Below are 27,743 nucleotides of genomic sequence, written 5' to 3'. Positions count from 1 at the left end.
TGAGTATTTATATTTCAGAAATCTGCAAATGCTACAAATCAGGACTTGATTTACTATTTCGTGGATTGTTGAGACTTAAGAAAGGGGTGGAGAAAATATCAATAATTCAGATTAAATTTAAAAGTGTGTCAGGTATGCATTTTCCCCACCACCCAGAGAGTCAATTGTAAAACATTTGCTAGCACATCCTTGCCTTTTCCCCAAAATTGTTGGGGAAATACACTCAGACCCCCTGAGTCCCAGTTTATAGGGTTTTTCAGTTTATCTTAAGCCTCCAAATGTTCCACAGCCAGATAGATGTATCAGGTAGATCTATTTGGGAAACCTTGCTTTAAAGGGATAACCTTTTTAAAAAATGGCAGCAAAGTCTTAATTGAGTAAGGAGCCCTACAAATTGGGGAGACAACTTATGGTCCTAATTAATTTTTAAATTTAAGGTTTCCTCCCATATTGTATAAACCTATGATAAAACTCCCTTGCATACATAATTGACTATAACTTATAGGATTCTAGCAGTAAAAGAATAGAAAGTTTCTCTCCCTCCTACTCTCCTTGTTCTCCCAAAGACATATTTTCTATCTTTTTCTTTCAGGACAACAACAACAAAAAAAGGAAAATATTTATATCTACCAACACTAGTAAAAGCTTTCAGAGTGTGATTCATTTATATGGCCAAGGACCAAAGATCTTGCTCTAATTCTGATTTTATTTAGAGCAAGTCTTGGGCCAGGGGGGTGGTGGAAGTAAGGAATTAGGAGGGAGAAAGGGAATCATAATCATGGGCTTTGAAGCTAGAAGGGGCCTTAGGGACCCTCTAATCTCCCTCCCTCATTTACATATTCAGATTCCGAGATCCAAAGGGGTGAGGTAATTTACCCAAGCTCCTAGGAAGCAGGAAAGCAGGAATTTGGACCCAGGTGTGGAACATTCAGAAGATGATTGAAAGACACCACTTTAGCAGTTGGATTTTTTTTTTTTTTTGCTGGGCAATTGGGGTTAAGTGACTTGCCCAGGGTCACACAGCTAGTAAGTGTTAAGTGTTTGAGGCTGGATTTAAATTCAGGTCCTCCTGAATCCAGGGTTGGTGCTGTATCCACTGCGCCACGTAGCTGCCCCTGAAATTTTTTAATGTTGTGAACATTTTTGCTTTTGTAATGTGTTGATATGAAGCTGTAAGTCATAGGTGGGAATATAGTGACTTGTTTTGTTTGCAATTTTTTAAAATTCCAAGTTCATTCATGATAATTTTATGTATCTTAAATCATTATAAATCACTCAAGAATTTTTCATTCAGTGCTTTAAAGACTAGAAGAGATTCAGCAGTTTACAGAACATCTGAAATCATCTTTCAGGATTATATATATAGTTTAGGGAGACTAGGTATCAACTATCAAAATAAAGATTAATAGAATATAAGAACTGAGAGCCCATGTTGATGAGCTTCTGAATTCCTATTTGTTGTGCTTTCAGTAAGAGACCACCTGACCTTGCCTTTAAGGAGTTTACATTCTACATGAAGAAGACATACAACGTGCACATAGAAAAGTTAGTATTTATGTATACAAACTTAGTCAAAGTAGTTTAAAGGAGACAGTATTTAAAAACTGAGGCAGTCTGGGAAGGCGTCTTGTAGGAGGTGGTGCCTGACTGAGCTTCGAAGGCAGTGAAGGATTCTAAAAGGTGGAAGCGAGGAGAGGACATCCCAGAATTGGGCTAGCACTGGTGCAAGGGGACAGAGACAGAAGAGGGAGTGTCCTCTATAGTTGGTTGGTTCTTGTCCTTTGATCTCGAAGAGGACCAAAATGACATCGCTATGTTGGAATTAAGATCCAGTGTGTCCGACTGTGGCTGAGCAGACCAACACTAGCCCAGAAGGTTCTTCTTCCACAGGCTGGGCATAAATAGTCCTGATGAACAGCTGGGGTGGCAATGGCTCTAAATTTGCGTCTCTCATGTTTCTTTCTTTTTTTTTAATTTTTTAAAAATTCTGAATAGAATTTTATTTCCCAAAATATATGTAAAAACAAAATTTTATCATCAATTTTTAAAAAACTTTGTGTTTCAACTTCTCTTCCCCCCTCCATTCCCACCCTCCACCCACAAGAACTCAATCAATATTTGAATTTTGAATTCATGTTTCTTTTAACCTACTGCAATTCTGCTTTGCTCATGGAGCACAACGCCTTCTTTGATGTGGGCATGCCATACTGGGTGGTCCTGTGCCAGTATCTTCCACGACACTCAATCAATTCTAGAATTCTTCAGAGAGATCTTGAGAGTGTCCTTGTAATTGCTTCTTTTACAGCTAGCAGGCCAGTTTGACTAGAACTGAAAGTGTGTGAAGGGGAAAAATCTAAAATAAGCCTGGGAAGGTAGGCGGTAGACTTTACTCTGGATGGCTTCAAAGGCCAGGCTGAAGATTTTCTATTTTGTCCTAGAGATAATAGGGAGTCATTCAAAGTATTGAGTGCAGCAGGGATATGGCCAGATTTTTGTGTTTTCATAATATCAGTTTAACCACTATGTGAAGAATATAGGGGGCAGTTAGGTGCAGTGCAGTGAATAGAACCTGTGCCCAAAGTCAGGAAGAATCAGATTTGTGAGATCAAATCCAGTCTCAGACACTTACTATAACCATAGGCAAGTCACTTATCCCTGTTTGCCTCAGTTTCTTCATCTGTAAAATGGGCTAGGAAAGGAAATGGCAAGCCACTCCAGTATCTTTGCCAAGAAAACCCCAAATCCGGTCATGAAGAGGCAGACATGACTGGAAAACAACAGAATAATCTAGTAGATCAAAGAGAGACTGAAAGGAGGAAGAACAATTAAGGAAGAGGAGATGAAGTTCTGAACTAGAGTAGAAAGTGTTTTAGTAGAAAGAAGGTGACAAAGGTGAGAGGTGGTGTACAGGCAAAATTGACAAAAAATAATAATATAAAATTGACAAGACTTGGCAAATGATTAGATATCAGGGTTGCGTGAGAGGAAAGAATTAAGCATGGTTTCTAAGGTTGCTAATTTGGGTGCCAAGAAGAATAGGCCCCTCAAGTTCTCAATTAGGGGGAGAGGGTTTGGGGTAGGAGAGTGAGAGGGTGGGTCTTGATTGATTAAAACAAATAACATGTATTTTAAGAAAAAAAAAAGAAGTAAGGTCCCAGGGAATTCATTATTGTATGACTTAGCTCCTCCAAAAGCTGGGGTAAGGAAGCATGGTTCCTATTATGGTGTCTGTACCTGTCAAAGAGGTTTAAGAGTTTTTCAGTCAAGAGACCTGGATTCAAATCCTACCTCTGACACATTAGCTGTGTGTCATTAAGTCACTTCCTCTCTGTGAACCTCAATTTCATCTGTAAAACGAGGATTCTCATACTCATATTGCCCCCCACAGATTGGTTATTATGAAGAAAAAGTGCTTTTAACCTTAAATTACTATATTAAATGTGTTGTTGATGACGGTATTTGTGCTGGTGTTGGTGGTGTTATTGTCCCATGGTGCAAACACTTGCTGGAGTTTCGGGGGTGACTGATTTTTTTTGGAGAACTGAGAAAACCAGGTCAAGTTAATTTGCATAACCTGGCCCAGATGCCCTGAAGGAGGTTAGGCATGAAAAAGTAAACAGAGAGAGAGAGAGAGAGAGAGAAGGAGGCATACCATCCAGAAGCTGGAGGGTAGGGAGACAAATTACTACCATTTCAGTATAAACTATCCCAGATTAGGAAACAGAGACCCCCTTGAGAAATCTACTAATGACATTGCCACAGTCATCTGAGGAGGCACTTTGTGTAGAGGGTGGGAATGTAGGAATAATGTACAAAACCGAAGATCTATAGATAGACCAGAAGCAATCCCCCAAAACTGTAGGAATTTGGTCTTTAAGGGACCATATTTGTACTTGTTTTGTTTCCAAGCCCCAAAATGCACTGTGATCTGACATCGGAATTTCTATCATGCATTTGTGTGGCATCAATGAATAGATATCAATAGTCTGGTTGGTTTTTTAAACATCTTATGAGTTACCATTGTTTCTAGTGTTACGAGAACTGAAACAGAGCAAAAGATTTAGGAGTAGATGGGTAATCAAAATGATTAAATCAAAAAGTGGAAAAAGATCCCCCTAAATGAGGAAGGCTGTGACTGTCACATCTGCAGTGTTTACACATTCTAATCATCTCTAATTTAGATGATATTAAAAGGCTTAATTCCATCACGTTTGCTTGTTCATACCAAGCAGATTTTTTTTTCATATATCTCTCGATGGTTCCAGGAATGTCAAAATATTCCTACCAATTATGGAGGAAATCTAGATTGCTTGATTACTATCTAAATATTAAAAGTTTCTCTTGGATTCATAATTCCCAAAGCAATTGATGGCAGTGATTCAGTAATGAAATTCATATCCCGAGCCTTCATCCCATGTTGATGAGCTTCTGAATTCCTGTTTGTTGTTGTGCCTTCAAGAAAGCTGGGACAAGTGGTATTCCATTAGGATTTCTCATGATAAATTGTATATCATGTAGTAAAAGTATTACTATAGTAAATAGCCTAGATTTTATTTCTGACATTCCTTTGCTAAATTTCCTGAGGGGTATTTTTGCAATATAAGATCTGTTTAATGTAATGAATGGTAACAGTAATCAATTTTGTTTCCTTCAGACCACTCTCAAGTATGTGACTGATAATACACAGACTTAAGAGTTAAGCTAATGTTTAAATCCATAAACAAAAACAAATTAAATTTGAAAGCCTCTGGCCTTAATTTATTAGGTTCATTGTTCATCTTGAACTTCTTATTTTTTGCTCTATGGTCTTTGTGTGTGTGTGTGATATTGTAAACTTTGAAGCTCTATATAAAGTTGAATTGTTATTTCTAATGCCTAGTAACTTGGGCAACCTTTTTTTTTTTCCTTTTCTTTTTCAGTCTACTGATGAATAGGTACTTACTGAAACTATTGAGGAAATTTGTGGAAATTTTGTACTTTAGTTCAACCAAACCAGAAGGGCTGAGAGTAGCTTGTACTTGGGAGCTGCTGATAAGTTAAATGCCACCATCACTCACTGGCTGCCCCACTAAGCTTTGCTTTTCATTTAAAAGGATCAGAAGCTGGTTGTCCAGACTCCAGTAGGTTAGGATGCTCTGCTTCATAATCTAACAATTTTTCTTTGAGAAAGCATCCCTTCAGAAGCAGTCATCATGGCTAAAGAAAATGGCTTATTTTCAAAGACTTTACTTTTTTTTTTTTTTTTTTTTGTGAGGCGATTGGGGTTAAGTGACTTGCCCAGGGTCACACAGCTAGTACGTGTCAAGTGTCTGAGGCTGGATTTGAACTCAGGTCCTCCTGAATCCAGGGCTGGTGCTCTATCCACTGTGCCACCTAGCTGCCCCAAGACTTTACTTTTAGGAAGAGTTAGAGAAGAGTAGGTTTTGAACTTCAGGATTTCAAATCAAGATGGTTCTCGAAAACAGAACCAGCCCTGTCCTCCTGGGCAAAGAGATAAGCTGAAGTTCTGTAGGATATTTGTTGAAATTTAGATAGATAGATGATAGATAGATAGATAGATAGATAGATAGATAGATAGATAGATAGATAGATAGATAGATAGATAGATAGATAGATAGATAGATGATAGATAGATAGATAGATAGTAGTGAGTGAGATGGGAGTACACCCACTGATCCCTGTAATAGAGACTCGAGGAGAAAGGAGGCCAAAGCATTGATTTATTTCTTTCGAAAGAAAGGTGACCACACTCACTGGGACAACCAGGAGGTGTGACACACCAGGATTAGAAATCAAGCAGTTTTTATACTTTTTACAGACATCTCATTTGAGCAAAATGCGGTAATTGGGTTCAGCCATAAATCATTCTCCTGGAATGTTTAGCGATTACTTATTTTGCAACATTTTCAGTTTCTGCAACAACTTTATCATGTCTACGTAATGTCTCAGTGCAGACTCTTTGAAACAGTTTTTAAGTTGATATGCCTATATTTAGAAAGGGGGGATAGTAGCTTCCCATTATTGCCTCTCTCTAGAAAAAAAAATAGAGGGAGAGAAATAGGGGGCTGTAAAGGACTTTAAGACTTTGAGATCAGATCACTAGGCCGAAGGGGGGGCACTTTCCATCTCAGTGGAGGGTCATATCCATATGTCCCTCTCAGTCCTCCCTTTTCTAAAGACCAAATTTCTGGTCCATCCTGAATCTGATCTCATGTAATATGAGTCCCGCCCACCACAGTTTATCACCTGACAGGCATCGAAAGTCACAGTTACAGGGTCACTAGATTCTTGGATCTGAATAGTGAAAAGTTCTTCTCCTTGCCCCAATGTCCAAGAGACTGCCATCAAAATTATCCAAAGTTCATACAAGGTCATCTTGTTCCGATGTCTTGGGACCAGCCGTCTACTTCAGACGTCGGCTTCTTCTCGTCCTGGTCTGGGAATAAATCCAAAGGGGGTCCTCCTGTAATGAACCAGGTCCAGGTTCTGGTATTGCGGTTGGTTAGTACGCAAGCAACAGATGATAAGAATTATAAAAATACAACAAATAGTAAGAAGTATTAAGGCAAAGAAAATCAATCTTAGTTCATTATCCATTGGTTTTTCTGAACCGGATCTTGAGAGGACTCGGGCCAGGCTCCACCTCCCAGTCTGCTTCGGGGGGAAATGACCTTTTTACCCGAGTATGGTGGGTCCACCCTCGTTCTTGGGTGCAGATTGCGGTATCACTAGTCAGTAAGACCTGGAAGGGTCCTTCCCAAATGGGGGCCAACTTCTCTCCTCTCCAAGACTTGACCAGAACCCAATCTCCGATCTGGATCTTATGCACCGGGAACCCCAGAGGTGGGGCCTGAGCCACCAATCCTTTATTCTGTAAGGATAGAAGACAAGATTGTAAGGAGCCTACATATTCTCTGATAAATTTATCCCTGGAGCTCCAATCTATAGGTTTGGAGTTGTCCTCTGGAACAGCCGGGTAGGGATGTCCGAAGAGCAGCTCAAAGGGTGATAGTCCAATGTCCCGCCGGGGCTTGGTGCGGATTCTCAGCAAAGCTAGAGGCAAACACTTGGTCCAAGGGAGCCCAGTTTCTATTCCCAATTTGGTGAGTTGTTTCTTGATCTCTAAATTCATTCGTTCCACTTTTCCTGAGGATTGTGGATGCCAGGGGGTATGAAAATCCCATTGGATGGCTAAAACTCTGGCCAACTCCTGTAAAATACGGGCTGTGAAATGGGTTCCGTTATCAGAGTCAATTCTCTCTACTAGTCCATATCTGGGAATTATATTTTCCAGTAAGATTTTAACCACCCCGTTAGCTGTAGCCTTTCTGAGTGGATATGCCTCCACCCAGGATGTGAGGTGATCAACTATGACCAAAAGATATTTCAGCCCAGCTATGGGGGGCAACTCGGTGAAATCAACCTGGATGCTCTGAAAGGGTCTGTAGCCTGGTGCCCTCCCTCCTACAGGAGAACTCCTGAGGGCCTGCTTATTTACCTTCTTGCACACCAAACACCCTTCCACCATTTGCCGGGCCAAAGTATACAGTCCGGGGCAAATGTACTTGCGGAGAATCAAGTCACATAAATTCTGTACCCCCCAGTGACTTCCTTGGTGGAGACGGATTATAATTTCCCGGGCCATTCCCTTTGATATTACCTCCCTGCCATCTGGTAACATCCACCTTCCTTCTTGATTTGGAGTGGCACCTAATTGTTTTGCGGCTTCTTCCTCCTTTGGGGTCAATTTAGGCTGTACAGGGGGCATAGTGGGAATCAGGGGAAGCAGTCTTTCAAATTCAGTCAGAATTTGTTCTTCCAACCCGGCATCCTTTGCTACCTCATCAGCGAGCCGATTTCCCTGTGCTTCAAACGAACTCCCTCTCTGGTGCCCTGGGACATGTACTATTGCTAGTTCCTCAGGTAGCAACAAAGTCTGCAAGATCTGTTCCAGCAACTCAGGATGAGCCACAGTTCCTCCTCTGCTGGTTATCATTCCCCTTTCTTCCCAGATCTTCCCAAAAATGTGGGCTACACCCCAAGCATACTTAGAGTCAGTATATATGGTCCCTATTCCTTTTCCCACCAAAGAAAGGGCTTGTTTTAGAGCGAAAAGTTCGCAAGTTTGAGCTGACCAGTTTCCTGGGAGTCGACCTTTTTCCAGGATTGCCTGTTTGTCTCCATCTATGATGGCATATGAGTTCCTTCTAGTACCTTGAACCACTCGAGAAGAGCCATCAATAAAAAGTTTTAATCCAGTGTTAAGGGGATTCTCATGCAAGTCCTCTCTTGCCTTAGTTTGATAATCTATGAGTTCTAGACACGTGTGAGAGAGTTCTTGAGTTTGGGTAGAGGCAGGAGTAGTGAGGAACAGGGCAGGGTTAATGTTATGGTCTAAGGACAGGACAAGATCGTCCTTCTCTAATAAGATGGCCTCATATTTTAAAATGCGGGAATCAGTCATCCATCTGCCTGCCTTCTGTTGTAGGATGGTTCGAACCTGGTGTGGGGTGCTCACTATCAGGCTTCCCCCTAAAGTCAGTTTCCGGGCCTCCCCCACCAACAGTGCAGTTGCTGCCACAGCTTGTACACAATTTGGCCAGCCTCTAGCAACTGGATCCAGTAGTTTAGATAGGAAGGCCACCGGTCTCCTTTGTCCTCCCCACACTTGTGCCAACACACCTAAGGCTGTCCCTGATTCCACATTAACAAACAGATGAAATGGCTTTTCTAATGATGGGAGGGCGAGAGCTGGTGGGGAGTAAAGGCTTTTTCTTAGTGTTTCCCAGGCCTCCTGGTCCTCCGCAGTCCACTCGAGGCGGTTGAGTGCCTCATCCAACAGGTGTTTATACAAGGGTTTAGTTAATTGAGAATAGTTCAAAATCCATAGTCTACAATACCCAACCAGTCCTAGGAATTTTCTTAGTTCTCTCTTAGTCAAGGGAGGGCTAAGCTGTAATATTCCCTGAATTCTGGACGGGTCTAGCTCTTTCTTCCCTTGGCTGAGAAGGTGACCTAAGTACTTGACAGTTGGCTCAGCAAACTGTAACTTCTTTTTAGACACTCTCAATCCTTGGGAGCCCAAAAAGTTCAGTAGCTGGATGGAGGCATTTGCCAGGTCCTTTCTATTCGGTCCACTCAGTAACAAGTCATCTACATACTGGAGGAGAGTGACTCCCCTGGGCTTGGGATAGCTTTCCAACAACTGTTCCAGAACTTGCCCAAAAAGATTGGGGGATTCCGTATATCCCTGTGGGAGGACACACCACCGAAATTGTTGCTTCCTTCCAGTTTCAGGGTCCTCCCACTCAAAAGCAAAAATGTCTCTGCTGTCAGGGTGGAGAGGAACTGCCCAAAAAGCATCTTTTAAGTCAATTACTGAAAAAAACTTGTCACCCGAGGGGATTTTACTCATGATGGTATAAGGGTCTGGCACCACGGGATGAGAGGGTAGAACGATCTTATTTACTTCTCTTAAGTCCTGTACCAGTCTGTAAGTCCCATCACCTTTTCGAACGGGGAGTATGGGGGTGTTATAAGGGGATCGGCAAGGCTCTAAGAGCCCATCCTCAACCAGTCCTTGAACGATTGGCTTCAGACCTTTTCTACCTTCTAAACTTATAGAGTATTGTCGGACCCGAGCCACCTGTCGGGGCTCTCTGAGTTGTATTTTTACTGGTTCTATAAGCATTCTTCCCCTGTTCCGTGGACCCGCCCAAACATCCTCCCTAATTTTCTCCTCCTCCTCTTTTCTTAGAAGAAGAATCCTTTCTTCTGGAAGGCTTGTCAATATTTGATCACCCTGAATCCTGATATTCACCCCTAATTTAGTTATCAAATCCCTACCCAAGAGGTTAACCCCGGCCTCGGGAACCACGAGGAAAGAATGCACAAACTGTCCAATTTTCAAAGGTTCAGAGAAAGGGACCACAAATCTTTCCCCTTTTACTCCTGAGATTGTTAATTTTTGTCTTGAAAGTTTCCCTCCCCTCGGCAGGTTTGTGAGAGAGGAATGACCAGCCCCAGTATCAACCAGAAAAGTATATTGGTCCCCGGAGTCCCCCACCACCATAGATAACAAGGGCTCTGGGTGGGGATTCATGAGCCCCTGTCCCCCCCTAGTCTTCTAGCTCGATTAATGAGTAGACCTTTGCCTCCTCCCTCAGGCGGGGGCAGTCCCTTTTCATATGCCCTTCCTGCTGACACTCATAGCATACTAAGGGGGGTCGGGATTCCTCTCTTTTCTTCTTCATTTTTAGTGTTCTTTCTGTCCTAGATCCTAGCTTTCCCCCTTTCCATTGTCTCTCCCTTTGCACCAGGACCCTTGAGATCTTGTTCTGCTCTTCCTGGGCCCTGACCATTTTATCCTGCATCTCAGTCATCTGGGCCATCAATTTTATCTGATTCCTGGAGGTCTTTTCGACCTCATCTTCCCTACGCACAAACACCTGTTGTGCAGTCTGGAGTAACTCGGGAAGTCCCTTTTCAGCCCAAGTCCCATCTTTTTGTAATTTCTTAGAGATATCTGGCCATGAATTTGCCACAAACCAACTCTTAAGTAAGTGCTCATAGGTGGGGGAATTATCATCTATGCCCCCATATTTTCTCATCAGTTCCTTCAGTCTTTCAAGGAAATCTGATGGAGATTCCCCTTTTTTCTGTTTAGTAGCACTAACTTTACTCAAATTCTGATTCCTGGGAACTGCTACCTTGATTCCCTGAACAACCATATCTCTCAGATCTCTCATATGCTGCAAATGATCTTCATTATTATGGTCCCACCCTGGATCCTGGAGGGGGAATTTTTGGTCTCCAGGTATTCCTCCCCTGGGCCCTGGGGGATGAGTATCCTCCCAAATTCGCATGGCTGACCTCCTAATCTGGCCTCTCTCTTCTGGAGAAAAGAGGTGTGTAAGAATGGACATTAACTCAGACCAAGTATATATATTGGGGCCCAGAAACTGGTCTAGCTGTTCTGCCAGACCGGTGGGATCTTCTAACAGGTTTTTCATATCCTTTTTAAAAGCTCTGATTTCAGAGCTACTTAATGGGGCATTTACATAACCGATCTGCCCCTCCCCAGAGGAACCTCCCGAAGGGGATAGAGCCTGGAATGGTTTGACTTAAAGGGAAGATTTAACTGGTCTTTTATCAATTGCTTAACCTCCCTGCTGCCCTCCTTTCCAGGAATTTCGGGATATATTTCCCCTGGAGACTCCTCCGGATGCTCCTCAGGGGTATCTTTTCTTGCCGGCGCAGAGGGAGGGAGCACATAAGGGGGAGGGAGGGAAGAAAGAGGGTCCCATTCTTCTGAACGAACACCCTCCCCTTCTTTGTCAGTTTCTCTATGGACTTTTACTTCAGTTTCTCCCCCTAAGCCCCCCTCTTTAACTATCATCACCTTAATCCCTCTGGGCAGCCATAAAGCTGCATAAAGACTTTCTTCCCTGCTACAATCCTTTTTCCCATTTACATAGATATTTAATGCCTGGCACACCCACAATTCCTCAGATCCAAACTTTGGCCAGGTGACTGCAGGTCCCTGAATGGCTTGTCCTGCCCAGACCTGACAACAGTACCTTATCATCTTTTTTTTATCAAGTTCTGGTCCCTCTAGGTCATCCCAGTTATTCAATTTGTTACCAAGAGGGCTATCCCGGGGTACCACCAGTAATCGGGTCTTAGATTGGGATTTAGCCTGTCCCATCTCTCTCGCCAGTATCTTGGGGTAGCAGCCTTCGTTCTGAGCTCCACGCGTCGGGTCAGAAGCCGCCCCCTCACCTGATCCAGACCTGACACTTTCCCTGGAGGTTCTTCCCTTACGTGTCAGGGAAGGGGCTTTGGTCAGGAGCACCGAACAGAGACCTCAGTTTCGCTTCCCAGAGGTTCAGACCCAGGTCGTCGCTCACGCAATCAACGCTGGGAAATGCTTACTTCTCTGGTACCACTCTCAACCCACATCTCCCTCATCAGAGGGGAATGACTGATTCACTCCGGAAGGCAGAGTCCTTAGTGGGGTCCCGCTCTTAGCAATAGGTCGTCCAGGTATAATTCCCCTGGCAGGATCCGACCGGAAAGCCGTATGAGTTCGGACCCCAGACTCAACTTCCTTCCCTCACACACACACACACACACTCAAGAATCTCTTTGTCCGGTCCCTCCGCCCAAAGTCAATTTCCCCTTCTGGGACATTTTCAGCCAACCAGGATCACCTCCAACCTGGCTCCGTGCACAAGACTTACGTGGCCCTCATACCAATTCCCAATCAATTCTTACCTGACCCGTTGCTGCTTTGAAGTCCTTGCTCCCCAGTCCCTGTAGCTCGGATCTCAGCCGCCTACTCCACAGGTCACAGAGGGTCAGGAATGAAAAGGCTGCCTTAAAAGGAAGGCAGGGGCCCCCCTTTTCTCCCAAGCTCCACGACCACCGGAGGGGGTGAGGGGATCCAAGTCACGGCACCAACTGAGTGGGATGGGAGTACACCCACTGATCCCTGTAATAGAGACTCGAGGAGAAAGGAGGCCAAAGCATTGATTTATTTCTTTCGAAAGAAAGGTGACCACACTCACTGGGACAACCAGGAGGTGTGACACACCAGGATTAGAAATCAAGCAGTTTTTATACTTTTTACAGACATCTCATTTGAGCAAAATGCGGTAATTGGGTTCAGCCATAAATCATTCTCCTGGAATGTTTAGCGATTACTTATTTTGCAACATTTTCAGTTTCTGCAACAACTTTATCATGTCTACGTAATGTCTCAGTGCAGACTCTTTGAAACAGTTTTTAAGTTGATATGCCTATATTTAGAAAGGGGGGATAGTAGCTTCCCATTATTGCCTCTCTCTAGAAAAAAAAATAGAGGGAGAGAAATAGGGGGCTGTAAAGGACTTTAAGACTTTGAGATCAGATCACTAGGCCGAAGGGGGGGCACTTTCCATCTCAGTGGAGGGTCATATCCATATGTCCCTCTCAGTAGTAGTAGTAGGCTTCCACCAGTTGCGGACAACCATGGATCAGCGCCTTGAAGAGCCACAGGCCACAGTGTGGCTGAGCAGTTCGATATGGGAGCCGCAGCTCCTGCCGCAACGAGGACATCGGAAAACTGCGCTCTCTGTTGCCTGTTGGTTGCTGCGTCTCATTTGTTTTTCTTCCTCCCAAGCTTGAAGGCCCATCTCAGCTGCTCGCAAGCTGCTCCTGAGTACTGAACTCCATCGGGTGCGGTCCTTGGCCATCTCCTCCCAGCTGCCGGTGTCTATTCCCAGAGCCCTCAAGTCTCGCTTGCATATATCTCTATAGTGAGGCTGGGGGTGTCCAGCAGGTCTTTGGCCTGAGGCTAACTCACCATAGAGTAGGTCTTTAGGAATGCACCCGTCTTGCATGCGGTGCATATGACCAAGCCAGCGCAGCTGTCTTTGTATCAGTAGCGTGTAGATGCTCGGAAGTTGCACGTGTTGGAGCACTTCTGTGTTGGTGATCCTATCTGACCAAGATATGCCAAGGATGTGCCAAAGGCAGCGCACGTGGAAGCTGTTAAACTTCTTCTCTTGTCTAGTATACGTACTCCATGTTTCGCTGCCATACAGTAAGGTACTCAGGATGCTTGCTCTATAGACAGCAAATTTGGTTCATCTTGTCAGTTTACTGTTTCCCCAAACAAGCTTGGCAAGCTTAGCCATGGATGAAGTACCTTTCCCAATCCTCTGATTGATCTCAGAATCAAGTGACAAATTGTCACTGACAATAGAGCCAAGATACGAGAATTGGCTTATGACATCCAACTGATAACTATCTATATGTATCAATGGAGACGACATAGCACTCTGACACATGACTTTCGTCTTTTTAAGATTTATGATTAGGCCAAAGTCTGTGCAAGCTTGGGAGAAGTGATCCATCAAGATCTGCAATTCATGCTCTGAGTGACAGGCAAGTGCGGCATCATAGATAGATAGATACATAGATAGATAGATAGATAGATAGATAGATAGATAGATAGATAGATAGATAGATAGATAGATAGATAGATAGATAGATAGATATAGACTTATCCAGATATATCTATATATCTGGATATATAGAGATATTATCCATATCTAGATATAGATAGATATATTTATATCTGTCTATATCGGTCTATATATCTGTCTATATGTCTAGATATATAGAGACATACTCTAGATATATCCTCAGAAATATCCTTAGAAATATCTATATATGTCTCTAGATGTGTCTATATCTCTCTATATACATATACATATGTATATTACTGGTATTATTTTGATATTTTACTGCTGATATAAAAGAAGCAAGATTGGGGGAAGCTAGGTGGCACAGAGGATAAAGCACTGGCCCTGCATTCAGGAGGACCTGAGTTCAAATCTGGCCTCAGACACTCGACACTTACTAGCTGTGTGACCCTGGGCAAGTCACTTAACCCTCATTGCCCCACCACAAAAACACAAAAAAAACCAAACAAAAATAAAAGAAGCAAGATTAAGGGAGGTAGTGTTGTGGAAATGGCAATGGACTTGAATGAGAAGACAAGATTATTTAGATGGGGAAAATGATCAAGGTGCCACTTTATAATGGTCTTCTAAGTACAGATATACCTCATCTGGTGAAAATAGTTACTATAAAGTGACTTCTTGTAAAGCAAATCACATTTCCTCATTGGTTTCCAATATAATTTCCAATATTTGTTACAGAAATGTATTTCTATGCCTGTTAAGTGGATTTGATGGTCTTCATATCCATATAGATTAAATGTTCTTAACCTAGGGACCATGAACTTTAAAATGTCTCATATTCTTTAAAACTTTATCTGTTCTGTGCTCTGATCTAGGGCCAGTCAGTTTGATACTACCCCTACTTCTACCCTGGGGTAGAAGCTTCTTAAGGAAAGTCCCAACAGGGATCTGGTTTGTTCTCAAACATATAGAATTCCAGTGGAAATGCTTGGGAGTCTCTGAATTAACCAAATTTTCAGATACCTCTGAATTTTTAAACCTGCACTTGTTTCAAAGAAGAGACTTGAAACTGTGAGTGTCCTGAGTAGATAAGTCCTTGGACGTTTTACTATGGCCATGACAGGGACATGCTACCTGCCTGGGTATATAGGCCAAGGGCACCCAGCAGACTAATTATGTGCCAGGCTGAAAGATGGCAAGAAACTTCCAACAGCCTATTTATCAGCTTAGTGACGTGGAACTATTTTGCACATGTTGAAATTATTTTTGGTTAAGGATAAGCATATTTATTTTATTGTTGTTGTTTAGTAGATAAGTCATGTTCCACTCTTTGTGACCCCAGTTGGAGTTTTCTTGGCAAAGACACTAGAGTGGTTTGCCATTTCCTTCTCCGTCTTATTTTACAGATGAGGAAACTGAGGCAAACAAGGTTAAGTGACTTGTCCAGGGACACACAGCTAGTAAGCATCTAATCACAGGTTCCAGAGTCCAAAGGGACCCAGGAAATCTAATCCAACACCCTCATTTTATAGGTGAGACTGATGAAGTAGAGAGGGTAAGTGACTTGCTCAAGGTCATGCCAGTAGTAAATGGCAGAACTAGGATTTAAACCCAAGTCTTCTCATTCAAGTCGAGTGCCATGTCCACAACATTTCCTCCCTTAATCTTGCTTCTCTTATATCATCTTCATTTCTGAGTCCTTGTTAGAGATGAAGTATGCTATTCGCTAAAGCACAAACCAATGGCACTGCTAGGCAAAGAGTATTATTAACTCCATCACTTTAAAACCATGGGAGTATCATACTTCATCTCTAACAAGGACTCAGTAATGAAGATTGAAGCAAAAACCCCAGATACACAAAAATATTTATAGAAGCACTTTTTATTGTAACAAAGAAATGGAAATAAAGTGGATACCCACAAGTTGAGGGGAGAGGGGGGGAATGGCTAAACAAATAGTAATACATGAATGAAATGGAAATGATGAATATGAAGCCTAGGAAGAAGTATGGAGAGACTGATGTGAACTAGAATAGAAAGTGAAGTAAGCAGAACCAGGAAGATGTACACTAACTTGAGCAATGGAAATGGAAATAACTACCCCCCCAAAATGATGCCCATGCTTGACTCCAAAGAGATGAGAAAAGATACTCCCTTCTTTTCTTTGCAGAAGTGGGTATCTATATAGGTCTAGAACATTTGCACATACAGTAGGACTTGGTGTGTTGGTTAGTTTTTCTGAACTGCTCTTTTTCCTTCTTTTTTAAAATGTTAAGTTATAAAAGGTAGTTCTCTGAGTAAGAGAAAAGAGAGGAACATATTGGAAAAAGGAACGTATTATAGAAATAAAAGCTATAGATAGAAATTTTAAAATAATTTAAGGTGGGGCTTGGGAGGTGGCAGTATCAGGGTTGTTTGTATTTCCTGTTAAAAGATTATCATATGGTATTTGGAATTAACAGTCTCTCAGGGGTCACCTCAGCCTCTTTTGTTGCTGGGTTCAGAGTGTTTGGGGATCAGTAAGATGTTAAGGAGGATTATCAACTAATGCTTCATTATGAGACCCCATGTGATTCAGATAGAATTGTATGGTGTGTTTTTCCTGGTGATAAGTAAAAGAAAAAGCCAGATTCTATTATCCTGGGAAGCTGGGATCTAGGAATCCAGTTTTAGTGAGAAAGATTGGTTAAATGGTCAACAGTAACTTCCAGAAGCAGTTTACAAGCTTGGAATTCCTCCCTCTTTTCCCGTTAGAATCTAGGATCCTTGAGGTCATGAACTGATTTTAACATTTGTATCCTTAGAACCTAGCACAGTACTTGACACATGGTGGATGCTTAAGAAATGCTTAATTGATCAATTGGTACCTAATACAGCCATTGGCCTTTCTTTCTTTGGAACTAATCTGCTTTCTAATATTATATTAACTACAGTGAAGTAAAAAGTAGATTGAAATGAAGAATCAGGAGACCTGAGTTCTAGTCTCAGCTTGGCTACTGCCTCACTGTGAGATCTTCTTGGCCAGAAACTTTGAGGGTCTTCTCCTTCCAGAGTGATATTTTTGCGATGGTAAATTAGGCCATCCTTTGTCTCAGTCCTTACCTAGCCCTTAGTCATTGAATGGGTATTACCTCAGACAAACTGAGGCCTGGGAAAGACTTTGATTTAGAAAGGCCAAGGTCATTCACTACAACCCGGGGCCATCTACAATCCTCTGGACTTTTGTCTTGCCACTGGACTTTTGACGACTCTGGAGGAGAGAGTGAGGCTGACCTTTGTACAGCTCTGCCTCACTTAAGTCCAATTCTCAGCAAGTCAAGACATCACCCATGATGTTATTGGTCCTCTTAGAGAACAGAGAACAAACAACACAGATCTTCCTGGACCTCAGCTGGCTCTTTTGTTAAATGAAATGATTGGATTAAATTATTTGTGTAGTAGACAAATGGCTGGCCCTGGAATCAGGAAAACCCAGGTTCAGATCCCACCTTAGATATTTACTAACTACTTGCAACCCTGGGTAATTTATTAAATCTTCTTATGCCTCACTTTCCTCATCTGTAAAATGAGAGGGTTGAACTCAATGGCCTTGAAAATCCCTGTCAGCTCTAAATCTATGGTTGATGATATCCAGCTTTTATATTCTAACTCTTAGTGCTAGTAATTATAGTTTTCAAAGGCAGGTCCTGAATCTTTTCTTTTATTAGCCGAGTTCACACTCAGGTGATTTTCTCCTTAAAGAACTGGATTTGTGAAAGTCTGAGATAATGAGTCCGGTTTTCTACTCCTTCCTCCATGTCTCTCAGACAATCACTGTGATTCTGAATTCTGAAAGCATTTTGGGGAGCTGTGAGACAACTTCTCACACTGTTCATCCAATACACATTTATCAAATATTTACCAGGTACTGAGAAGATTACAGAAGAATGTAAAATGGTTCCCTGCTCTCAGGGAACTTCTAATCCCATTGCTGAGATGAGATTTACTTCTGTACAAAGCTGTGAAGACAATACACAGCTGGGTGATGTCGACTTAAGACAGTGGGATAGTGGAAAGATCTCTGCTGAGTCCCAGCTTTGCCACTAAGACCCTCTGTGGCTTTTGGAAGACCATTTAACCTCTTTGGTACCCCCATTCCTTCATGGGGAAAAATGAGGGCTAAATTAGATCCTCTCCCATACACCCTTCTGGCTTCAGCACACTATGGCTCTAAATGCTGAATGAATGGACAAATGATAAATGTTAGAGAAGTTCAAATGAGAAGTTCAGAGGAGCTTATGGTCCCTATTAAAATTCCCAGGTCCTTTTATAAAGAAAACAGCTCTGGTTAAACTTTAGCAGGCATGCTGCCTTCACTTTATCCTCTGACCTCCTCACCAGATAAATGGAGCAAAATTGATTCTTTGCCTGTATTCTGTTTCCTCCCTAAAGACTCATCTAGCAATTTACAGAGGAATAGAAAGCCAGCCTTAGTCCTAAATTGATTTAACTACATTTGATACACTCTCCCTGTCTTGAATAAGACTTTTCTGTTATAATAACCAAAAAAGATTGCTTTTCACACCTCTTTCATTTTTATGATTCTTTTCAAAGACTCCTAGTGAGGTGCAGAGTAAAATTCTCTAGTGGGTTTCATCACACTCAAGAGTAACCAAAGCAGAGGTGTCAAGTCCTCATAATGAGACTGAGGGCTTACTACTCTTTTTTTTTTATATGAGAAGGAAGAGCTACTTTCAAATGACTGCTACTAACCCATTCATTCGGTCAGGAGGTAGTAAGAAGAAAGATGCAGTGCAAAAAGAGCATGGGAAGATGACCACTATCCCCCATCTTCTTACAGGAAGCATCGGCTTCTGTTCTATTCTTTATTTTTTTTTTTGGCAGGGCAATGAGGGTTAAGTGACTTGCCCAAGCTCACACAGCTAGTAAGTGTCAAGTGTCAGAACCCTGATTCGAACTCAGGTACTTCTGAATCCAGGGTCGGTGCTTTATTCACTGCACCACCTAGCTTCCCCCTTCAGTTCTATTCTTGACTGTGTCTTATACATATTGGAACCCAGGGTTTGATTTCCAGGTCACCCAATGACTTGTTCCACAGCAGGAAATAAGAGCCAGGAATAAAGAATAAGAGCTAGCACTTACATAGTGATTCAGAGTTTGCAAAGAACTTTACAAATGTTATTTCCTTTCATCCCCACAACAACTCTGGGAGGTCAGTGCTATTATCAACCCCATTTTACAGATGAGGAAATTGAAGTAGCTGGCAGTTAAGTGAATTGCCCAAGATCACACAGCTACTAAGTGTTTGAGGCTAAATTTGAACTCAGGTCTTCCAGACTCTAGGCCCAGCAGGGTATCCACAGCACCACCAAAGTCACTTTTTTTGAGGTATTTAGGGTTAAGTGATTTGCCCAGGATCACAGAGCTAGTAAGTGTCAAGTGTTTGAGGCTGGATTTGAGGCTGGAGTCCTCCTGACTCCAGGGCCAGTGCTCTAACCACTGTACCACCTAGCTGCCTCCTCCCACCCCCACCTAATTCACTTAATTTTTTTAAAATAGTATTTTATTTTATTTTTTCAATTAAAAGATAATTTTCAACTTTCATTTTTGTAAGATTTTGAGTTCCAAATTTTTCTCCCAGCTTCCCTCCCCCCTCCCACCCCTGCAGCCAGGAAGCAATCTGATATAAGTTATACATTACAATCATGTTAAACATTTCCACATTAGTTATGTTGTGAGAGAAAAATCAGAATTAAAAGGAAAAAACAAGAAAGAAGAAACAACAGCAACAAAAAAAAAACCAAAAGTGAAAATAGTATACTTCAATCTGCATTCAAACTCCTAATTCACTTTAAAAGGTGACAATAAACTGCAAAGAACCATTTTTTCACATTAGCATGAAAAAACATATCAAAAGGAAACTGTTGTCCATTCTCCATAATCTTCTCCCTTTCCTCCCTCCCTTCCTCAAGGGCCAGTATAGCACACTAAATGGAGTGCTGGACTTGGACTCAGGTAGACCTGGATTTCAATTCTGCCTTTGACAATAGCTGTGTGACTCTGGAGCAAGTCACTTAATCTCTGAGAGCTTCAGTTTGGTCATCCTGAAATGGATGTGTTGTGAGGAACGAATAAGAAAATGTGTCTGAAGTGCTTTGTAAATTTTAAAGCAATGCTAAGCCGTGGCCTCAACACCTTTATTTACCATTTATGTGAGAATGGCATTTAGGAGATAGCATGAGAGCTGACCAGTACCCAAAGATAAATGATTCCTAACTTTGAAAGACTTTGGATCTCTGATCAATCCAGTAACCAACTGTGACCTCAGAGGACTCATGGTGAAACAGGTTGCCTACCATGTGATAGAGAGGTGATAGACTCTGAGTGAAGGTTAAGACAGATCCTGGCCAAGGCAGGGATTTGTTTTGCTTCGCTATGCACTTGTGTAACAGCACAAGTGTAACAGTAAAGGTGGGGAGGGCAGCTAGGTGGTGCAGTGGATAGAGCACCGGCCCTGGAGTCAGGAGGACCTGAGTTCAAATCTGGCCTCAGACACTTAACACTTCCTAGCTGTGTGACCCTGGGCAAGTCACTTAACCCCAATTGCCTCACTAAAAAAAAAAATAAAATAAAAAAAAAATTAAAACAAACAGTAAAGGTGGGGGCAGGTGGGAGGCAGAGAGGGTGGACATTCATTTTCAAAATAAATTCTCATTTAAAGAACTATATATAAGTTTAAGAAAAATGTATAAAAGAGGACTGATTCTTAGGTTAGAAGAGATAGCACATTAGAGTGAAACAAGCATTGGAGTGGTAAGCAGGAAATCTGGTTTCTGGTCCCGTCTCTATCTCTATCTCTCATTTCTAATATGACTTTAGGCAAATCATTCAATACCACTGGCCCTCAGTTTCCTCATCTGTTAAATGAGGAAGCTGAACCTCATCATTTCAAAGTTTCATTCCAGCTCAAATATTTTACGATAGTCAACTTTTCTGTATGCTTTTTAATTTTTTTTCTTTCCCCTCTTACACATCCGGATAGAATAGAACATCTATCATCACTTAACTCACATGCATCTGATGGCCTAGTAGATATATCGGTTGATGATTGTGGTTATCATCTTCCCTTTACAAAATGGCTTTATGGAAAATTGATCTAGTTTCGAAATTGATCATCATGGGGCCGAGGAGGAAGATGATCATTTGAAAAGTGGCATTTGCAGCTCTGACAATCCCAGGCAAAAAGTACTTAGCCTGCTCAATAGAAGTAATTTCCCAAGGTGAAGAATAGTTCCTCCTTTTACCATTCTAGGCTTCGCTTCGTCCTACTTGCACATTTCCTTCCTTTTTATTCAAGGAATCACATCCCTAAATCCATATTTCTCTCTGATTGCTGACATAGGCACATCTAAAAATCAAGGGAATTTGGTGCTTGGCATGGAATATCTTACAGCACTTAGAAGCAGAAAAGGTAGCCAGGCTATACAAGTTTTCAGACATAGTTTTATAGAATTGACTTTTAGGAAACACTGCCACTCTGATGCCCTGCATTTCATGAATCTCACATCTTTTATTTATGATGGTGGGACTCATTTATCTGATAGGGCTAGATGCTGAATCTTCAACTTTGTAATAAAACTCTTTCCCTCTTCATGATGCGGATGAAAGGAGTCTGTAGTCAAGTGGTCAGTGCCTAAATTAGGATCTTTGGGGTCCATGCTTAGCTCAGATCTTTAAAGGATGGGCAGAGGGTGAAGGGATGGGAGGCCTGAGTTCTCACCTTTTCTAGCTGAATCTCCATCACAGTCCTCTATTCAGTTCTTAGGGTCAGAGAGAGGGAGAAAGAGGGGAGATATATGGGAGGATTAGGGAAGGAGGAGAGAAGGTAAATCTATGTGGGTGGGGAAAAGAGGTAAAGTTGAAAAGGATTGGAAAGATAGTGTGTCCATCATTGAATCATAGGTGGTCAGAGCTGGAAAGTTGGATCATCTAATCCAACTCCATCTTCATTTTACAGCAGAGAAAACTGAGACCCAGGTAAATTGGCTTGTCCAATATGAATGAGCTACAAATCTGGGACTTAGAACCAAAATCTCCCAATTCCTGATTTATTTCTGTTACAGTATTTCACAGACACCACACTACATAAAATAAACAGTGACTGGGGAACTTTGAGCCAACCAGACCCTGAGCCAGTGTGAAAGGAAGATTCTGAATTTAGTGGGGGAGACTGTAACTATTTTAATATTAGGCAGGCCGACAAAGGCTCTATCATGCCCTTTGCTAGCAAATCAGACCCTTCCCCCCAAAATATCATGACAATGACTATCGAGGACCATGCATTTGCGTGTGGTAAGATGTTATTCGATAATGAATCTCATTGCAATTAATTTTTACTTTGTAGATGACATAATGAACCCTTTTAAAAGCTTCCACCACCATACCAGATCCCCCACCTTTTGTAGATTCTCCAAAGGAAGTCACTGGCATTTTTTTTCTGTAGGGAACATTTGCTGACCTGTAATGCCTTGTTCCCAGAATGAAAACATAAAGCCACAGTTTGATGGCTTTCCAATATTTCTTGGGCCCCCCCCCATGAGCATTAATTGCTTCACTGCTGTGTGGGAAAGCAATTTGTACATTAACAGCACAGCAATAAACAGCCATCATGTATTGGGAGATGAGGCAAGGAGAAAAGAGAGAAAATCTCTTCTTCGAACAAGTGACATTAGCTACATTTAGGCTCATTTTGAAAAAATGCCAGATATTCTTCCATTTCACAAGTGGCAGAATTTCTGATTTGGTTCAGATGTAGGAGTGGTCTGTCCTCCTTGCCAGTTTTTTCCACCACATCCCTTGTATCGCTGACAACACGAAGCAAAATTCTTTAACCAAGACCCCCATGGCATCCAGTTCTCTTACTGTCTTCTCCGTGTTACCTTTTCTGTTTGGCTGCCCTGGCACAATCAACAGAAAACTGGCATAGCATTTCCTATATGAATGTACATCTGGAAAAAATTCAGATCCCAGCTAAGGACAACCAAGTAAACCACCCTTATTTTATAATCCAAGTAAGAGTGGGCTAGAGAAAAATAAAAATCCCAGGGATCTTTCCCTAGGCATCACCACGAAGTCTATCAGATCCTCAGGGATCCTCAATTTTACATGGACTCTCTGTTCCTAAGACTGTTCTTTTTTAAAGTTCAGAAATGGATCATTAAGATTTTATAAGGTACATACACATTCATTACAACTACATAAAACATAACAACAACAAAATCTGATAATGGCACAGATGAAAAGGATTGGAAGGTGGAGAGACATAACTAGTAATTTTGGCACCTAGGGTAAGCAGTACAAAATGTGCCCAGGATAAATGGCCCCAAATATTTCTTCAAATATTGCTTTAAGACAAATTCAGCTAGAGTAGTAGTAGATAACCTACACTAGCCAGTGGGCAGAGAGTCTGAGATATCATAAAACTAGGGGCAGGAAAAAAGAGAGCGGATCCAGGTGGGAAGGAGCTTACCTGGTGTGTGCCTTGCCAGGAGGAAGAAGGCACCATCTGGTAGCTTCCCATTTTAACTAATTATCTCATTAACCAGCATCTAAACTCAGTTGTTTCTATGCTGCTGGAGGAGTACAAATACTGCCTTTGCCATCTAAAAGGCAGAACCTGTGAGCAAAGTCCTTGTTGCTTCACCTTAGTTATAGTTCTCAGAAGGAAACTCAGAACCAAATAAGAGGTTATTGTTATTATACATAATAAAATTTTAGACTCACAGGCATAATTCTGTTAGCAGACTATAATTTGGAATTTATGATTTTATGATGTTCTTTTTTATTCCTTATTTTGTTTATTTGATTTTTAATGACTTGATGCTTATTAAGACTGTAATAATGGATAAAAAAAACCAGCCCTTGATTCAGGAGGACCTGAGTTCAAATCAGGCCTCAGACACTTGACACTTACTAGTTGTGTGACGCTGGGCAAGTCACTTAACCCTCATTGCCCTGGGGGGAAAAATACTATTTGTAAAGAAAAAAAAATGCTATTTGTAAAGAAAAAGATTGTATAAGGTAGCATGGTTTATTTCTCCCCTCTGCCACGTAGAATGTTTTCATGCCTCTTGGAGATGGTCACCCAAGTCCGGTGAGCAGTCTGCAGAACAGGAGGCTGATAAACCAAGCCCTCCTGAGGTAGGGGAAGATACAACCTTAATGACATGGCCCGAGTTATGCACACATCGCTCATACATAAACACTCAGGGAATATTTGGTGAATTTGTGGGTGTCCAAACAACATAAACAGAGCCATACCAATTTGGTGGACTATGCACCAAAAGAGAGCCTCCATGTCCAAGTTATATAGTATGGCTCCCTCGGTAAAATGGGAATAAAAGACCTGGAAATAGAACATTTAGATGTGAAGGAACAGGAAAAGATAGACATGTGAGGGGGGTGATAGTATCTATTGAAGGATCTACTCTTCAACTCACTCCTGCCATAAAGCAGACCCCATAAGGTTTTTCATCCCTCCCCTGTTGACTTGAATCCCACTGGCTTGGTCCTTAAACAGCAAACTATGAGCCTTCCTGGGTAGGTGATAAAATGCAGAATAGAGCGGGCTTGGTTATTACCCCCTTGAGTTATTTCATTTCACCATGAGTCCAGTGTGTTTGAAACTTCCACAAAACCAAGCCAAAATGATGATAGAGGATACCAGGGATGGGTTCAGAGACTTCTCTGATATATCTTTACAGGGTTTGATGATCTTCCTGCTTGTGCTGACCCAGGAATCCCAGAGTATGGCTCTCGATCACCTAGTGGAGGTGTTTTTTTCGAAGATTCCATAGCCCGATTTCACTGCCAAGAAGGATACAAGCTTAGGGGCCCGCCAAGAAGACTGTGTAGGAAACATTTGAATGGTTCCTTAGGCTGGATACCTACTGATACACCGGCGTGCCTACCAGAAGGTAAGGTGTTTAGCATTCTGTGAACGATCCAGACTTAAGCTAGGTTTGTGTGTCTCCCATGGTGTTTGCTGAAGATTTTCAAGGTTATGCGTGGGTCACAGATGGGTCAGAACCCTGCACTCTGGTGGATGGTTCAGTTGTTAAGAACCTTGTGCACATTGACCAATATAAGCATATAATGAGGTCTGGGAGAAATTTCAGCAACTCAAGGAATACCATGTCTCCTTTATCCCAATTATAATTCTATTCATCACCATTTTTGTCAACTCTGAGATAGCATCCAGCTAACATTAGGGTTCTCTGTTACTAGGTTGCCAAATCTGTGGGCATTTCCATTTTATTCAGAGAGAAGCTTGGCAAAAAATATTGTTTGAATACTGTATAGGATGATCTCAAAGATATATAGATATATAGATATAGATATAGATATATCTATGTTTCTCAAAGGAGCAAATCAATTACTGCTTATTAGTTCCATGCCAGGGGTAATTCATTTAAAGGAAGAAAGGAATGTGGCATGTAGTGACAGATGAGCAAGATATAGATTTATTTCTAGTCATTATCCCTAAACCTATTGGAAGAAACAACTTGACTTTTGCTATATGAGTACATATTTGGAGTTTTAGAAATGTGATTAGTTTAACTAATTGGAATGATAAACAGTTCTTCATCTGTCTCAATGGACTGAATGAAGCAGTCCTAATAAATAAAGACTGATAAATCACAAACACTAATTTGGGCCTCAAATTTCAAGGTGTCATAAAGCTTATTATCCTACCAAGTTCATTAGAAACCAGAGTTTTGGCTCCTGACAAGTATTGATTTATCATCACAAGTCACAAAAATGTCCACTGAATTTAGCATGTGCTTTTCCCCATGAAACCTTTTAAACAGCATTTGGCTTGAGAAGAAGAAAGAGTTGACAAATTTTGGGGGGGAGGACTTGTTTCTAAGTTGAAGACAAGCACACATACTACCAGAATAGCAAAACAACGTAACAGAGGATTTGGGTTTTTTTTTCAAATTAGGGAAGGGAATAAACATTTATATAGAACTGACAATATGCCAGACACCTTTGTTTACACACTTTACAAATATTATCTCATTTGATCCTCACAACAATCATGGGAGGTAGATACTTTTATTATCCCCTTTACAGCTGAGGAAATTGAGGTGCACAGAGGTTGTGACTTGCCTAGGGTCACACAGTTAGTAAGTGTTTGAGGCCCAATTTGAACTCAGGTCTTTCTGGCTCCAGGCTCAACATTCTATCCACTGAGTCATCTAGCTTCCCTTAGCTTTTCACTGTGAAGTGAAAAACCCCTAAGGAGAGCGTCCTTGAATGGAAATGGTTTGTCCCTAGCTTCCAAGTGCTCAGTAAGGATGTCAGGCCTTCCTTCTCAAATCAACAATAGGAATATGCATAGATAGACAGATAGATAGATAGATAGATAGATAGATAGATAGATAGATAGATAGATAGATAGATAGATAGATAGATAGATAGATAGATAGATAGATACAAGTTTCCTTACAACTACTCAGAAACCAGGAAGCCCAGGTTTGAAGTAGAACCTAAAACTGAATCCTTAATAAAAGAGAAGATCCAATAGCTTATTTTGTTAAATGATCTCTAATCATAAAAACCTGCCTCCTTGTCCCATTTAGACACTTAGAGGGGGTAAGGGTGAAGTATGTGGACGTCTGAACTGTTCTTTCTCCCATAAAGTGCTGCCAATGTTCCTGTGACCCCTGCTCCCCAGCATACTTATCCTGCTCACGTTAATGACTAGGCCTCATCTTGTGGCAGCATCATTATTAGCCAGCTGGGCAGAGGGGTGCATTCCTTTAAACCTGGCTACTAGGGAAGGCTCAGAATGTTGAATCACTGAAGTTCTGGTGTTCCAAGCTGTACTAGGCCTATAGCCAATCAGGAGTCCACGCTAAGTCTGGCACCAATATGTTGAGCTCCTGAGTGGGGGGAAGAGTCGATGGGAAAAGATCTCCTCCAGGGGATGGTGCCTATGGGAGAGGAACCAGCCTAGGTCAGAAACAGAGCAGATCAAAGCTTGTGAGACTCTCAACAATGGGACCGAGATATACTTCTAGCCTGGGCGAGATGGTTCCTCTCTGGTTTGGGGATGCTCTGGGTACTAAGACTAGACCTGCCTAAGTGACCGCCTCTAAGAAGATGGCATCTGTGAGATCAAGGTGGCCAGGTGAGGCTCCTCAGCTCTGCTGGATTCCTGGCCAGGAGGGGAGGAGGGTGCAGCACCATGGGGAATACCAGAGCCTGGCAGGCACACTCAGTAGCCAGTGATTGCCACACTCTGATAGTATTGTCAACCTTGGGACTCTCCAACAACTCCTGCTCTAGGGCATCGAAGGCTACAATCAGGCACATTCTTATTTGAGAGCTTGACCAGGAAGATATTGTCCTATCATTCCCAAACATGGCCATGTGTCACTATGTCATGTGGAGAAAAATTACTAACCACACCACCCCCCAAAAAAAAAGAATCACTAAGATTGCAGTTACTGTGACTCTGCAGGACCTTATTCACTTCTTTCATAGTTTTAAGGTCAGTCACATGAAAGTAAGCCTTCTCAGTAATAGGTGATGACTTCATCAGGGTCCGAAACCACTGAACAACTGGGCTACAAGTGGCTGTTGACATACAAGCCTCTGTGGTCAGTTTGGTTTCATTGATCATCTGCCAAAGTGATTTTCCTTAAAATGCAGGTCTGACCATGCCACACTCCTACTCAATAATCTTCAGTGGCTCCCTGTTACCTC

At 41.9% G+C, this 27,743-nt stretch overlaps 1 protein-coding gene across 7 annotated transcripts in view; it reads left to right on the top strand.

Moving 5' to 3' along the window:
* SUSD4 (sushi domain containing 4) overlaps positions 1 to 27,743 on the top strand; it is a 234,283-nt gene that overhangs the window by 91,276 nt on the left and 115,264 nt on the right. For 6 of the 7 annotated variants that reach the window (XM_044004309.1, XM_044004310.1, XM_044004304.1 and 3 more), the window contains exon 3: positions 24,734 to 24,946. The exons of the other annotated variant lie outside the window; for it this stretch is intronic. In XM_044004309.1, coding sequence (XP_043860244.1) covers positions 24,734 to 24,946 — 213 coding nt within the window. The remainder of the gene's footprint in view (positions 1 to 24,733; positions 24,947 to 27,743) is intronic. 7 annotated transcript variants of the gene reach the window in all.

Source organism: Dromiciops gliroides, chromosome 4 (assembly GCF_019393635.1).
Source record: "Dromiciops gliroides isolate mDroGli1 chromosome 4, mDroGli1.pri, whole genome shotgun sequence".
Taxonomy (NCBI): Eukaryota; Metazoa; Chordata; class Mammalia; order Microbiotheria; family Microbiotheriidae; genus Dromiciops; species Dromiciops gliroides.
Note: the sequence above shows the minus strand (reverse complement) of the source record. Positions and strands in the feature narration are given on the sequence as shown.